At 30.7% G+C, this 13,577-nt stretch overlaps 8 protein-coding genes across 8 annotated transcripts; 3 read left to right on the top strand and 5 right to left on the bottom strand. All coding sequences in view use genetic code 12, as the record gives it.

Moving 5' to 3' along the window:
* Positions 1-192: 192 nt before the first annotated feature.
* KGF54_004179 (uncharacterized protein) lies at positions 193-2,040 on the bottom strand (the record flags this gene model as incomplete). Its single annotated transcript, XM_051764849.1, has 1 exon — positions 193-2,040. One exon carries the CDS (start codon positions 2,038-2,040, stop codon positions 193-195), a length of 1,848 nt encoding a protein of 615 aa, XP_051618221.1.
* Positions 2,041-2,163: 123 nt separating this feature from the next.
* Positions 2,164-3,900, top strand: KGF54_004178 (uncharacterized protein; the record flags this gene model as incomplete). The annotated part of the gene is made up of 1 exon (XM_051764848.1): positions 2,164-3,900. One exon carries the CDS (start codon positions 2,164-2,166, stop codon positions 3,898-3,900), a length of 1,737 nt encoding a protein of 578 aa, XP_051618220.1.
* Positions 3,901-4,157: 257 nt separating this feature from the next.
* Positions 4,158-5,459, top strand: NCS2 (Ncs2p; the record flags this gene model as incomplete). Its single annotated transcript, XM_051764847.1, has 1 exon — positions 4,158-5,459. One exon carries the CDS (start codon positions 4,158-4,160, stop codon positions 5,457-5,459), a length of 1,302 nt encoding a protein of 433 aa, XP_051618219.1.
* Positions 5,460-5,568: 109 nt separating this feature from the next.
* Positions 5,569-6,300, top strand: KGF54_004176 (uncharacterized protein; the record flags this gene model as incomplete). The annotated part of the gene is made up of 1 exon (XM_051764846.1): positions 5,569-6,300. One exon carries the CDS (start codon positions 5,569-5,571, stop codon positions 6,298-6,300), a length of 732 nt encoding a protein of 243 aa, XP_051618218.1.
* Positions 6,301-6,317: 17 nt separating this feature from the next.
* On the bottom strand, positions 6,318-7,238 carry YVH1 (tyrosine protein phosphatase; the record flags this gene model as incomplete). Its single annotated transcript, XM_051764845.1, has 1 exon — positions 6,318-7,238. The coding sequence occupies one exon, from the start codon at positions 7,236-7,238 to the stop codon at positions 6,318-6,320; it is 921 nt and encodes a 306-aa protein (XP_051618217.1).
* Positions 7,239-8,020: 782 nt separating this feature from the next.
* On the bottom strand, positions 8,021-8,479 carry KGF54_004174 (uncharacterized protein; the record flags this gene model as incomplete). Its single annotated transcript, XM_051764844.1, has 1 exon — positions 8,021-8,479. One exon carries the CDS (start codon positions 8,477-8,479, stop codon positions 8,021-8,023), a length of 459 nt encoding a protein of 152 aa, XP_051618216.1.
* Positions 8,480-9,434: 955 nt separating this feature from the next.
* Positions 9,435-9,827, bottom strand: KGF54_004173 (uncharacterized protein; the record flags this gene model as incomplete). Its single annotated transcript, XM_051764843.1, has 1 exon — positions 9,435-9,827. The coding sequence occupies one exon, from the start codon at positions 9,825-9,827 to the stop codon at positions 9,435-9,437; it is 393 nt and encodes a 130-aa protein (XP_051618215.1).
* Positions 9,828-11,547: 1,720 nt separating this feature from the next.
* On the bottom strand, positions 11,548-13,185 carry HXT5 (Hxt5p; the record flags this gene model as incomplete). The annotated part of the gene is made up of 1 exon (XM_051764842.1): positions 11,548-13,185. One exon carries the CDS (start codon positions 13,183-13,185, stop codon positions 11,548-11,550), a length of 1,638 nt encoding a protein of 545 aa, XP_051618214.1.
* Positions 13,186-13,577: the final 392 nt, after the last annotated feature.

The raw sequence follows: 13,577 nt of genomic DNA, 5'->3' as shown, positions 1-13,577 counted from the left end.
ATGAGTAGAGTTGTAAAATTATCGATACACGTTATACATAATGAAATTTTACGTGTTTCAAATGTTTCAAATTTAAATAAAAAAATACTGAAAGAGTACACAAAAATTGATATCTACAATAAATAACCATCTTTTAGTGCCAAAAATTGTACCAAAATCTAATTCTTTATTCTCTATAAGAAGTTTAATCTACTAATTTGTAATTTTCCAAGTTCTAATTGTTCCATCTAAACCAGAACTAATAAATTCACCAATTTTATTTTCACCATCAAAATCAATCCATGCTAAACTAGTTACCGCAGCTGAATGAGCTAATGGGAATTTTAAAACTTTTGATGGTTTTTCAACAGAGTATACGTATAACCCAGTATCTAATCCTCCACTTAATAAATATTTTGAATCTTTTGTCCATTGTGCATCATAAACTTTGGCTGTATGAAATGCCCATCTAGTCGTCACAACTGAACCATCAGATTTGTATAATGTGTATTTACCAGTAGAATCGGCAACTGCAATATATTCACCATTAGGTGAAACTTTGATTAATGTAGGTGGTGATCTTAATTTTGGGAATTCGTTCGATGATTGTGAGATTTTGTTGTTTGAAATATCAAATTCAACAATAGTGTTGGTAGAAACATTTGTGACTAATAATTTCGAAGTTGATAATGCTGCCACACTTGTACTATTAAAGTTGAAATTACACTCGGACAATAATGCTAATGTTTCGTCATATAATTGAATTTCTGATTCAAAAAGTACAACGATTGAGGAATTTATCTTGGTTAATTGCTTTGGCTGTGATGGTAATTTCACTGAATTGATAACTTTTCCATCTTTCCAACGTTTTAGTTCATCATCCCAACCTATTGTATATATTGCTGATTTGTCAGATAATATATCAACAACATAATTTGAATGCTCTTCTTCTTTAGTACCTTGTAATTTAGGAAGTGATTTTGTTCCAGTTTTATCAACTTCATATTTGAATAATTTACCATCAGAACTACCACTGTATAGTTCATTATCTACCAATAATAATTTAGTAATTGGTGCTTGATTTCCTTTCACAACTTGCACTAATACACCATCATCTTTAAAATAATTCAAATCTCCATTTGAACTTAATGAAATAATATAATCTTTAGTTTTAGCTAAACCAACTTGTTGACTATCAATTGATGGCTTATCACTAATTCTGTATGTTGTTTCTGCCGATTCATTATCAATTGACCATTTTTTCAAGGTCCCATCTGCAGAAGCAGTTATAAAATAGTTTGAATCTGGAGTCCATGCTACAGCAAATATACCACCTTCATGAGTTTTTTCCATCTTCTTAATAAACTCACCACTTTTACCTTGATATAAACATATAGCTCTATCTGATCCAACTGATACTATGTAATCACCATTTGGACTAAACTTAACATCTCTTACAACATTAGAATGATTTCCTCTTAAGCTTTTTTCAAACTTGAAAGGTGGACCTTGAAAGAATACCATAGCAAAATCATCACCTACTGTGGCAGCTCGGTAAGGTCTTTGAGGTTTTATATCTACTGCATTTATTGTTGAACTATGACCTTGTATATCACCAATTGAATTACCGGAATCCCAGGAGAAGGCATGTCCAAATTTTTCTTTACCTTGACCAACTGCAATTATTCTTGAATTATCAGCATCCCAAGCAATTGATTTTATAGGACCTGACATTATTTGAAATTCACTTTTGATAACTGGAGTTTCAAAAATTTCCTCTCCTTTTTTAGGTGATGCGTCCCATATTTTTATTTGGCCTGATTCATCACCGGATGCTATATAAAACCCAGATGGTGAAAACTTTACTGCTGTAGTTGGGTGAATATGTTTTGAAAATACAATTACTGGAGAGTTTGAATTAAAATCGACTGGTTTTATTATAACTGATTTACCATTGACATAGGCCAATCGGTTATTTACTGGATCATATGATAGATGTGATGCCTGACCCCTCTGAGTTGTTGGCTGAGGTGCAGCAATTGCAATTGGTTTTATTGACATTTGGTATATTCAATTGATGGTTAATCTGATTATGATTGGGTAAATTTGAGTCGAACAAAAGTAAAAAAAAATAAAAGAGAATTTGAAACTTTACAACCATTTTCAAAACAACGCCAAACAAATATGATTAGACTTGCTACATCAAGAAATTCCTTAATTGGTCTTCGTGGTATATCAACTACTTCAATTAGACTCAATGCTAAAAAGATCGATCCACCACCACCTTTACCTGAAGTTAAAACTACTGAGTTTATCGTAGCAACCCCACCAAGTATTAATCCAATTCCAGTTGAAAATAAAATTCCTCCACCACCTCCTCCACCAACTCCTAAAAAGAAGAAATTTTCATTTACTGGGTTTTTATTCAAAACATCATTACTTGCTGTTTTTCTTTACGGTGGTACAATGTATCTTGCAACCAAAAATAATAAAGTGTTAGATTTTGTACTTGATAATGAATTACCATACAATGAAGAATTAATTGACTTTTTTGAAAACCTTTCAAAAGAAGATTTCGAAGAACTTTGGTATAACATTCAAAGTAAATTTACTGATGTCAAATTACCATCCAAAAATGATATCGAACAATTAACAACCAAGATAGAACATAAAGGTGAAGATTTTCTCAAGGAAACTAAAAAGAAATTATCTAGCAAAAAAGAAGTTAGAAAAGGTACAGACTTAACACCAGTTGAACAATTACAAAAACCAGTTGAAGTTGAAAGTCTTACTAGAGATGTTGCACGTTTACCATTAATTGAGTTAAATGCAGATGTTGCTAATTCTGTTGATTCCTCAGTTAAACAAATCATATCGTCATTCAACAATTTTGTTCAATCAATTGACGCAAACACATTGGAAGGTTCGAATTCAAATTTAATTAAAACAATTGATACTAGCATAAATCAATTAGCCACTAAATTGAATACATTAAGTACCAGTTTTGATAACGAAGTCCAAAATAAATTAAAAGTTTCTCAAACTGAATTATTCAGTTCATTTACTAAAAAGGAATTAGAGTTAACTGAAAATTTAATCTATCAGTTTAATCAAGAAAAAGCTCAATTAGAAAAAAAGTTAAATCAACGTTTAGAACAGGAAGTAAAAGCTGCGAGACAGGCTATTAGTCAAGCTGCAACTAATGCAGTTTCAATGGTCAGAATTGAACAAACCAAAAATTTTGAAAAATTAGTAACTGAAAAATTAAATGAAGAAAGACAAGGTAGATTGGCCAATTTAGATAAATTAAATGACAAAATTAACGATTTAGAAAAGTTTGCAGAAGGATTTGAAAAACAAATTGTCAACACCCATAAGAAAACCTTAATTCAACAATCAATCAATAAATTAAAATCATTATTATTATTCTCACAATCAGAAAATACAACACCAAAAAGTATAGGGCCATATGTTGATGTGTTAAGTCAAATCTCAACAGATGATGAAGTATTAAATTTGGCAGTAAAGGATTTGATCCCATTAATATCAAATGAATCTACTCATTCTATATTAAGTAATTCACAATTATTGACTCGTTGGGAACAATTAGCTCCAGATTTAAGATCAAGTTCTTTATTACCACCAAATGCAGGTTTATTAGGTCATTTATCATCACTTATATTTTCAAAATTGTTATTACCAGTTAAAGGTGTCAAAGAAGATGGGAAAGATATTGAATCAGTTATCGGAAGAGTTGAATATAGTTTAGCAAGAGGTCAATTAGATGTTGCTGTTGAAGAAGCTACAAATTTAAAGGGTTGGAGTAGAAGATTAGCTAATGATTGGGTTATTGAAAGTAGAAAAAGGCTTGAAATTGAATTTTTACTTAATTTAATTGAATCAGAATCTAAATTATTGTAAATAGTTTAATATACAAGTAGTCTAATAAAGATCTTCCCATGTAAGACTATAGACGGGCTCTGCGATCCGGAGTGCTTCAAGTCACTGTGCGGCGAGGATCAACGACTGGACTCCATATGAACAAAGCCATATTTTGGTGGAACACAACTATTATTAATGTAAAAACTAAATTTACGATGATTTTTTTGTATATTAGATGTGCGGCTCAAGATGAGATCTATTTTTGAATTTCACATCTTTATCACCAACCAAATATCATGAAAGCAATAGAATATCTCAGCACAGAAGAAGTTTGTCAAAAATGTAAGAAGAATCAAACTATCTTGAAAGCCAGAAATGAATTATACTGCAAAGATTGTTTCCTTAGACTTATTCGTGGAAAACAAAGAAAACAAATGTCAGATGAAAAATACAAAATCAATTATAAAAAAACTACTAGTGAAAAAGTATTATTAGCATTTTCAGGAGGTGTTTCGTCATTAGTTCTATTAGACGTGCTAGCTAACTTAATTGTTGAACAAATAGAAGCACATAATGGATTACGGGGATTTGACTTGGTCATTGTTAATTTAAATGAATACGAATATAAATCACTATCTGCAAGAATTGAGACAATACTACCTGAATTATTAAAAAGATATAATGTGGATATACAAGTCAAAATTTTGTCATTAGACTCGTACGTGAATAAAAAAAATTTATATGCCATATCATTGGACCATGAATTTACCATCTTTGCAAATTCAATTCAAGCTGATACAACTATGATGAATTTACTCGAAAGCTGTGCAAATAAATCATCAGCCGAAGACTTACTATCAATATTACTAGATCAATTATTGTTGAAAGTTGCAGTTGAAGAAAAATGTAATACTGTAGTCTACGCACATTCGATGACTAGAATTGCAAATGAAATAATAGCATTAACTGTTAAAGGACGTGGTTCAACGATACACAAGTCAATATCAGATAGAAAGGAGATTTATGAAGGTAAAGAAATAAATATAATCTACCCACTAAGAGATGTTTTGTTCGATGAGATTGTTGAATATGCAAAATTATCTGAATTGCAAAACTATATTGTAGACTCAACAATATCCAAATCGAGGGTATCCAAAAATTTAACGATAAAGGATCTTGTTTCCAACTACTTTACAAACTTAAATCAAACAGGCTATGCATCAACTGCGTCAACAGTCATGAAAATTGGTCAAAAGCTAACATCACCACAATCAAATGAACTTAAAATTATATGTAAAATATGTGGTTCAGAGATATATCATGATCCTAAAACCTGGTTAAAAACAATAACCGTGAATGATCCAGCTCCAATTGCAACTGAGGAAGAAGAAGAATACGTAAAGATGTATTTCTCAAATAAAGACCAAAAACATAAATTTGACGGAGAAAATATTGATTTATGTTATGGATGTATTACAACTTTAAATGGTACCAATGATTTTGTCTGGCCAATACAACCCTCAATTAATCTTAAATATGATAATTCCACTAGTAAAATAATTGATGAATTTGTTTTAACTGATAATGAAGAAGATTAAAAATAGTATATATTCAGATTACACAAAATCAAAGTATAATATTAAAATATTATTTTGTTGTATTTTCTCTAATTAATGTTCATAGTATATCAATAAATGATATTTATTCATGTATGCATCAACTGATCTCTATCCTCGAGGTCTACATCATCTATGGACTCAAGATCAATCGCCAAAAGAACCAAAACAGTTTGCACCACCATTAGCTTCATATACTGCAGAATTTCCGGGACCTGATCCTTTGAAACTTAATAGATCAAATGATTTATCAATATTAATTAAAATTAAGCAAGAACAACTTGATAAAATTAGAAATACAGGCTACTCAACTATTAGGCCCATAGGTATAGGTAAGACCATGGAAGAAATTGATTATATGAAACAACAAACTACAAGTTCAATTGATGATGAATTAAATGATCATATAATTGAAGCTGCAGAAAATACAAATGAAGAAGAATTAGATACTTTACCATTACAACAAGATTTAGATGCTCAAATATTAAATGCTGATGAAACAATAAATTCAGAGGATTTTGAAGATGATGAAGATTCATTTTCTGATGGACCTGGTTTTTTAGTACCAGGACCACCACAACTACAACAGCATCAACAATTAGATGATGAAGGATTTATGGCAGCAGACGTCGAATATCAAGATGATCATAGTTTAAACTCAGAAACAAATACAAATATTTTAATGAATAGTGGAGTTACAACCGGTTTGATAACACAAAGAACATCTACTACTAATCCAACAACTGCTCCTTCTTTACGTACGGTGGAAGAGCGTTATGTTGATGAAAATGAATATTCGGAACAAGATATGGTTGTTGATTAACGCACAGAATAGGCTATTTATTTCTTTATACAATCTACTTTAGCATCTTGTAAATGTATAGCAGGCACCATCCATTTACCGCAAGAACATCTTGAACCTTTCCAACTATAACCTCCTATCTTCGAGGAACATTTAGGACATTGAAATTTACCTTCTAGTTCTGATCTTTCCAATTCATCTCTCATCCATGGAACGGGTTTTTCAAAAAAGTAATGTGAGCATTGATCACTCGCTTGATGCACAGATATTATTCTTCTTGAGTTTGGAGCTGTTTTGACAAATTGTGATTGTCTAGAATCGGAACCGGGTGTTTCATGCTCTTCAATGTTATTGTTATTTGCTAGTACTTTACTACATTTCTTGCACCTCAAATCATAAGTATCTGGTCTCTTTTCCTCTATGGTAGTCTCTTTTTCCATTATTAATTCTCTTAAGTTCAGTCCCAGTGGATCTATCTTTAGTGACAATTCTTTAAGGTATGACTTGTATTCAGAATTTAGTTGATCTTCTTCATAATTCATTTTCTCGTATAATTTGAGTTGCTCCCTAAATGCAGGGTTGGGTTCAGCTTCAGGGAATTTCCTTTTAACAGCATAAATAGCTTGTTCCAAATGTAGTTTATGTTTCTTCATTAAATATGCTATTATTACTGAGACTGATCTTGACACTCCCTGTGAACAATGTATCAAAATATTTCCACCATTGGCCAGCTCTATAAATTCAAAGGACTCATTAAAATACGGTATCAAATTTGTAGTTTCCTCATCAGTTACTTCAATTTGTTTCCATTGATAATTAGAAAGATATGAAATCTCTTGAACTTTTCCAGGTAGAACTGATAGTATATGAGTTATCCCATATTCTTTTTTTAAATCCTCTTCATTATTTATTGGCTCTACTGATGATAGATAAATGTTATTTAGTATTCTATAAATCATACCTGATGCAGATGTTTCAGTAATTATTGTTCTCCGACATAAATTATTTTTAACACCATCGAATATCGAATTGTCGTTCTGATATCCTATAAAAAGTCTCACTCCAAATTAGTATTCTTCCTCTGTGATAATTAAATTTTCCAGCTTTCTGACGTAGAACAAAAAATTTCTTCAGAATTTGTCAACACTATTTCATTATAAAGTAACATCTTTACGGATATATGGTAAAAACTCGCTATTAGTAGCTCTTTGGCTAACTCTTTAGCTAGTAAAACTAGTATTTGTGACTTCTATCCAATCTCTTATTGTTAAGTGAAATTTTTACAAAATATTGGAGTCAAAAATGTCGGCAATCAGAAATAAATGAAACATATTAAGTAATCAAAGTGTAGCCTAATCATTATGAATTATGCTCATATCTGTTCGGATTAAAAACTTTATAGAGCAGAATAAAGAGTACACTTGAATCTTTCACGAAGCTTTTTGGGCAAGGTCTTTCTTAGAATATGCTTAGAGACAAAATCATAAGACTGAAAATTTTACACATTTATTCTTTATTTGTTTATTGCTCCACCTCCTAAGGAATACTTTATATTCTTGTTTTTCAACCTTTTAATCGATCTTGCTTTCCTTTATCAAACGATTTTGTATCATTTTTCCTATGTTGACGCGTATGGTCTCCATTATATCGGAAGAAATTGTTAACACCTAGTTTTTCATGGGATTTTTAGGTTTGTTTAGAGGGGGTTTTAAATTCTCTATGTTCTTCTTTTTTTTGTTACTCAAGTTCCTGTTTCTTTAGTCCCATCATGTCTTGCTTGTATAATAGTACTTGAGTTATGATAAATTTGTCTTTGAGCTTTGAACTTTTTCATTTCTTCATCAGTTTTTTTAATCATAACATCGTTAACAATAATTGATCCTAGAAAAGCACAACAGCCAAATATAAAAAAGATAAAAGCAAAAGGATGTTTTTTAATAAACTGAAAATATCTTAGTGGTTTACGAACCGGTTTTCTATTGGATTTCAATCTTAAAACCATCATTAATTTTTTTGCATTATTGGTAACAAGTTTATCATAAATAATATCTTCACTCATCAACTTTATATAATCCACTGTTTCAGGAATTTCTAAAATTCTACCTTCTTGAAGTTGATCTTGATTATTAAATTCTTCTTGTGCTGAATTTGAATCAGTCTCTCTGGACTCATGATAAGGGGGTAGATTGTCCAACTCCATGTTGCAATTGTTTGCTAAGCTTTAAGATCGTTTAGTCCATTAAGGAGAAATCAATGTAAAATTGTAGAAGATGGAACTTTTTATACATTTTTGATTCAAAGATCTCTCAATATTTTGACGAAATTTTTAGTAAAGAATAAGAGAAGGGGACACATTCCATGTTCTTGAACCATTTACAAGAATATCTATGAGACAATTTTATTTAAGTGTTTGAGTGTGTGTCATTACCACCAAATTACAATATAGTAAAACAGGTTTGACTAACAAAAGCCGTTGAAGTATAATTATAAAGTTAAATACATAATTTCAGTGTAAGTGCGTCGTTTATTACGACTTTACTATGAAATAATAATTATTCATTTAGCTTGGCTTGATATACTGGGCTAAATACCCCGCCAAAAATATGAATAATACCTGAGCATTTAATCAATACTTCAGTACCTACATGATGAACTTCACTACTCTCTGTTAATTCATATATGAAAGTCGGAATACCATTTTTTCTTTTAGGTGTTGCCGTGAGATACATGATCGATTTTTAACTGTTTTTACAAGTATCATTTATAACAAATTCATTTTTTAAATTCTAACTTAATTGACATGATAGTTTCAAAGACTTTGTCCAAAAAATTGTGAATTTCTCAAGTTTGATCTTAATCTTGATTTGAATTTTGATTTTCCCTTCCTCTTCATTGAATATTAATCGGATTATCTGGCTATGAGATTAGGAGGTAAAATTACCAAGTCCATTTTTGGAACAACAGCTGGTTTTCGATTAAATGAATTGCACACGAGATGTAGAAAATGATTGTAAAGATTTTGTTAACCAACAAGAAGTGAAATAATAAGAAATTCATGTTAATTTCAAATTAAAGAGCTGAAGTATACAATCTATTTTCCTAATTAATTTGAGTTTTTCTGCAAATTTAAACTCAGGTAGGACTGATTTCTGTATTTAGTTTTGAGTTTGAAGTTTCTCATAATCATCAAGCCAGAAAAGAGAACCAATCATGATTACTAGTCCGGAATAGATAACGAGCAAAACACCACAAGCAAAATGTAGGCCTGTATATACTATAAAATCGTGAGTGTGTGTCTCTGCCTTTTTTGTGAAACACATGGTTGATTCATTGCATTCAACGTGTGGTGTGATAGCCTTTAATTCAATTATATCATCGTCAATGAGTTGAATTAACAGCACGGAGTTAGGTATTTTAATTAACTGAGGTACAAACTCGGAATTTTGATTGTTTTGTTCTTGTTGATCTTGTTGATATTGAGCATTGGTATTCAAATTATTTTCGTACTCCAAAGAAGTATAACTAGGTGGTGTTGATTCTGAGTCCATTATAATATTATAACTGAACTTCCAGCACTTTGGGGATAGACAATTTTTCCCAATTGTAACCTGTGGACAAAGTTTTTAGATTATAGTACAACTTCAGATTTCGCCATATCCTGAATTAATAAATTTTAGTAAATAACAAGAAGAATTTTACTAGCATATTTGTTTTTTTTTTCACCATTAAAATCATTATATGTCGTAGCTCCGAGGTATTAATTTACCATACTTTCTATATGGGATTTATGGGATAATGGGTGTTGAAATGGAAGTTCACATCTAGGGTGAATTAAGGTTTTGATGGTATTGACAGGAAGCTTGTCACTCGCACAATTTTGTGACTATTTACAAAACACTCTTTTTTGTGTAGTATTGAATATCTGTATCTGGTAAGTTTTCTTCGTTATGCCAAAATAATAACTTTCAGATCCAATATATAAACTTGCCACTAAGCTCAATCTTTTGGGTTTTAAGATCATGTCAAAATAAAGAAGAATTTGCAAATTTATCCAAATAGTGAAAATGACTCCTTTAATTATATCCAGAAAATGGAGGCAACAGTAACTGATCAATCGGAAAATACAATAAAGTATACGCCAGAATTGATCATTAGAGCTGAAGTTGTACTAGCAATCGACTTTTTGGCAATTTGTTTGTTGCCAATATTTTACTCGTTTAGAAATTTCTATCGAGCAAAATATCTCAATAGCGAACAAAATAATGAGGAAGAAATAATTAAAAAAAGAAGGAAAAGAGTCTACATCATTTATGAATTGTGCAGAGTATTTTTAACTGCTTGCTGTGCAGCATTCACTATAGCTGGATTATGTTTAATTTTTTATCCCGTTTTCTGTTATTATGGACAGAAATTTAATAGCAGTAATCAAGAGGGTAACTAGATAATATGAGTTTTAGAAAATAATATGACTTTATTAATGAATCTGTATTGCTAGAATCTACTTTGATTTGGGATTGTTGGTTTTGGTGTTGGTGAATTGGAACCCTCACATTGATTTTTTTTTTAAGTCTGATGAAATTTTAATAATACAACTGCTAAATGTTTCAGATACAGGAATACTTTAGTTACTTCAATTCAGATTTTCTGTATATGCTTATTTTGAATGTTATATACTAGTATCTTCTTATGTCTATTTCTTAATCCTTTTCTTTTTCTACTTGCTTGGAAATTTTTCCATCTTTTCTGTATAATTTCTCATGTTCTGCATATAATTTTGCGATATCCATTCTCATATAGTTTAATATTTCATCAAAATCAAAGTCTTGTGATCAAACTGAATTACGTTTTTTTCTTGTATACTTAGATTCTCTATATACTATGTAGTTCACTTTCAGCAACGGAAATATTAGGAATGATATGTGGTAGAAAGTTTAGCTTGCTTTTGTTTAAAGTAAGTTGGGTTTTTTTTTTTTTTTTTAATTTCGTTTTATAATATTATGTATTTTGAGGTGCGGCTTTGAAATACCAACTAATTTTTGCAACCAAACTATCAACAGATTGATTGTAAAAACAATTAGACAAGAAACTAGTGATTAAGTGAATTGATGGAAAAAAATGCTAGTGATATACAATTGAGGATTCTGGTTGCTAATATATTAAACAAAGAAAATGCGATATCTACAAGACGACAAGCAAATTTAAATCATTATATATTAAATAAATTTGAAGAATTGAATACACTATTTAGTCTTTTAAATTCGAAATTGTCTATTTTTTTAAATGCCAAAATCTTAAAACACCACGAATGTTATCTTTAGCATGTTCCATGGTTGGTTTTTCAAAAAGTTCATCGATTTCTTCTAAAGTCTTATTACGAGTTTCATACATGAAAAACAATTGATAAAAGAAACCTAAAAATGCAATACCACCATAAAATCCAATAGTAAGTCCGGTATAAGTCATTGCAACTTTCATACGGTTGAAATTATAAGTAACAACAAAAGCCCATAAATATAATAACGCTGAACATATAGTCATACCTTGTGATCTTGTACCGATACTGAAAGATTCTGATGGAACAACCCAAGTCAAACATGCATAAGATCCAAAGAATCCCATATATAAGATGAGACCGGTTAAGTAAACACCTTCAGCCGCAGCAAGATGGGTATCTAATGGGATTAAATAACCAACACCAACTAAGACTAAACCAATGAAGAAACCAACTAAATTATAACCCCAAACTCGACGACCAAAACGATCCATATATAAGACACCTGGAATAGTACCAAACATTAATGCTGCACCTCCAACTAAAGACATGAATACTGAATTTTTTGGTGAAAATCCAATTTGACCCATTAAATTACTGAGATAATACATAACAGCATTAATACCAGTTAATTGACCTAATGAAATCATAATGACACCATAAACTAATGCTCTTCTATTTCTTGGAACTGTGAAAAGTTCAATCCATGCTTTTGATTTACTGTGAGTTAATCTTACTTCTCTTTCTCTTTCAGCTGCTTGTACTAATTGAATGAACTCTATCTTGTATTCTCTTAAACTAACATCTCTTAATCTACAGAAAACATTATAAGCTTCTCCAAATTTACCATTAACTGCTAAGAATCTTGGTGATTCAGGTAAAAAAAATAATCCAATTAATAAAATTGTTGAAAAAACTAAAGATGAACCAAGCATATACCTCCAACCATCATGTACGTCAATGAACATAGCACCTATTGCGAATCCTAATACTTCACCGAAAGCAATGAAGAACTGGTAGGCTCCAACGACCGATCCACGGAACCTTGATGGAACTGATTCAGCAATGTAAACACCAACACCACCTCCTTCTTGACCAATGGCTAACCCTAATAAGAACCTACCAGCGTATAAAGCACCGATATTTGGAGCTAAACCACAAACTAAACCAGCAACAGTATAAATTAAACAAGAAATCATTAATAAAGTTTTTCTACCAAATTTTGAAATTGGAGTTATTGAAAGTGAACCGGCAACTGCACCAAGTGGAACCAAAGCACTAATTAACGAATTCTCTGAAGTAGATGGATGAAGATCATCTGTCAAACCTAATGCGGCTGAACTAATAATAGATTGGTCAACACCAGATAAAATACCACCAGCTGCAGCAAAACCACCTAATAACCAAACCATAATCATTTTGTTTTCAAAATCTAATGGGAACTCCATTCTTTTTAAATTTGTTAAAAAACTTCCTTGTTGTTTTTGTTCTGCTCCCATTTCTTGATATTTTTTGAATTCAGTATCAACATCGAAGTTAGCACCTAATTCTACGGATGAACCTTCATCATGTTCAAATTGAACTTTTTCTTCTCTTAATTCAGAACTTTTTTCATTCGAATCAGTTGTAAACATTTTTGGCAATAGTAGTTTGATATAGTAATAAAGACTAATGAAAAAATTAAAGAAATCTTGTTCTATTTATAATAAAATTTAAAGTTTTGCTTTTAAGTCTATTGTTCTTTTTAGGTAGAAGGTGGGGATGAAAAAAATGTACAATTGATTAAATTTTGTAGTAAAGTTGTTAGTTGAAAAAATTTCACAATCACGAGATCTCTATTGTTGTTATTGAGCAGGTTAATTACTCCAAACTTTTCCCCAAACAATTCGGATTAAATCCTGTTCGCAATACTATTCCTATTGTTCTTGTAGTTGAAAAAAAAAACGAAAAAATAACTTTTTTTTGGCTGCAAATAGAAGTACAAATTCTTAAAAAAAATAAGATTTCAGAAAAATCCGGTTTTGTG

This window comes from Candida jiufengensis (assembly GCF_024610255.1).
Source record: "Candida jiufengensis strain CBS 10846 chromosome Unknown scaffold1, whole genome shotgun sequence".
NCBI classification, from domain to species: domain Eukaryota; kingdom Fungi; phylum Ascomycota; class Pichiomycetes; order Serinales; family Debaryomycetaceae; genus Lodderomyces; species Lodderomyces jiufengensis.
The sequence above is the reverse complement of the archived record's forward strand: the minus strand, read 5'-3'. Positions and strand labels throughout refer to the sequence as shown.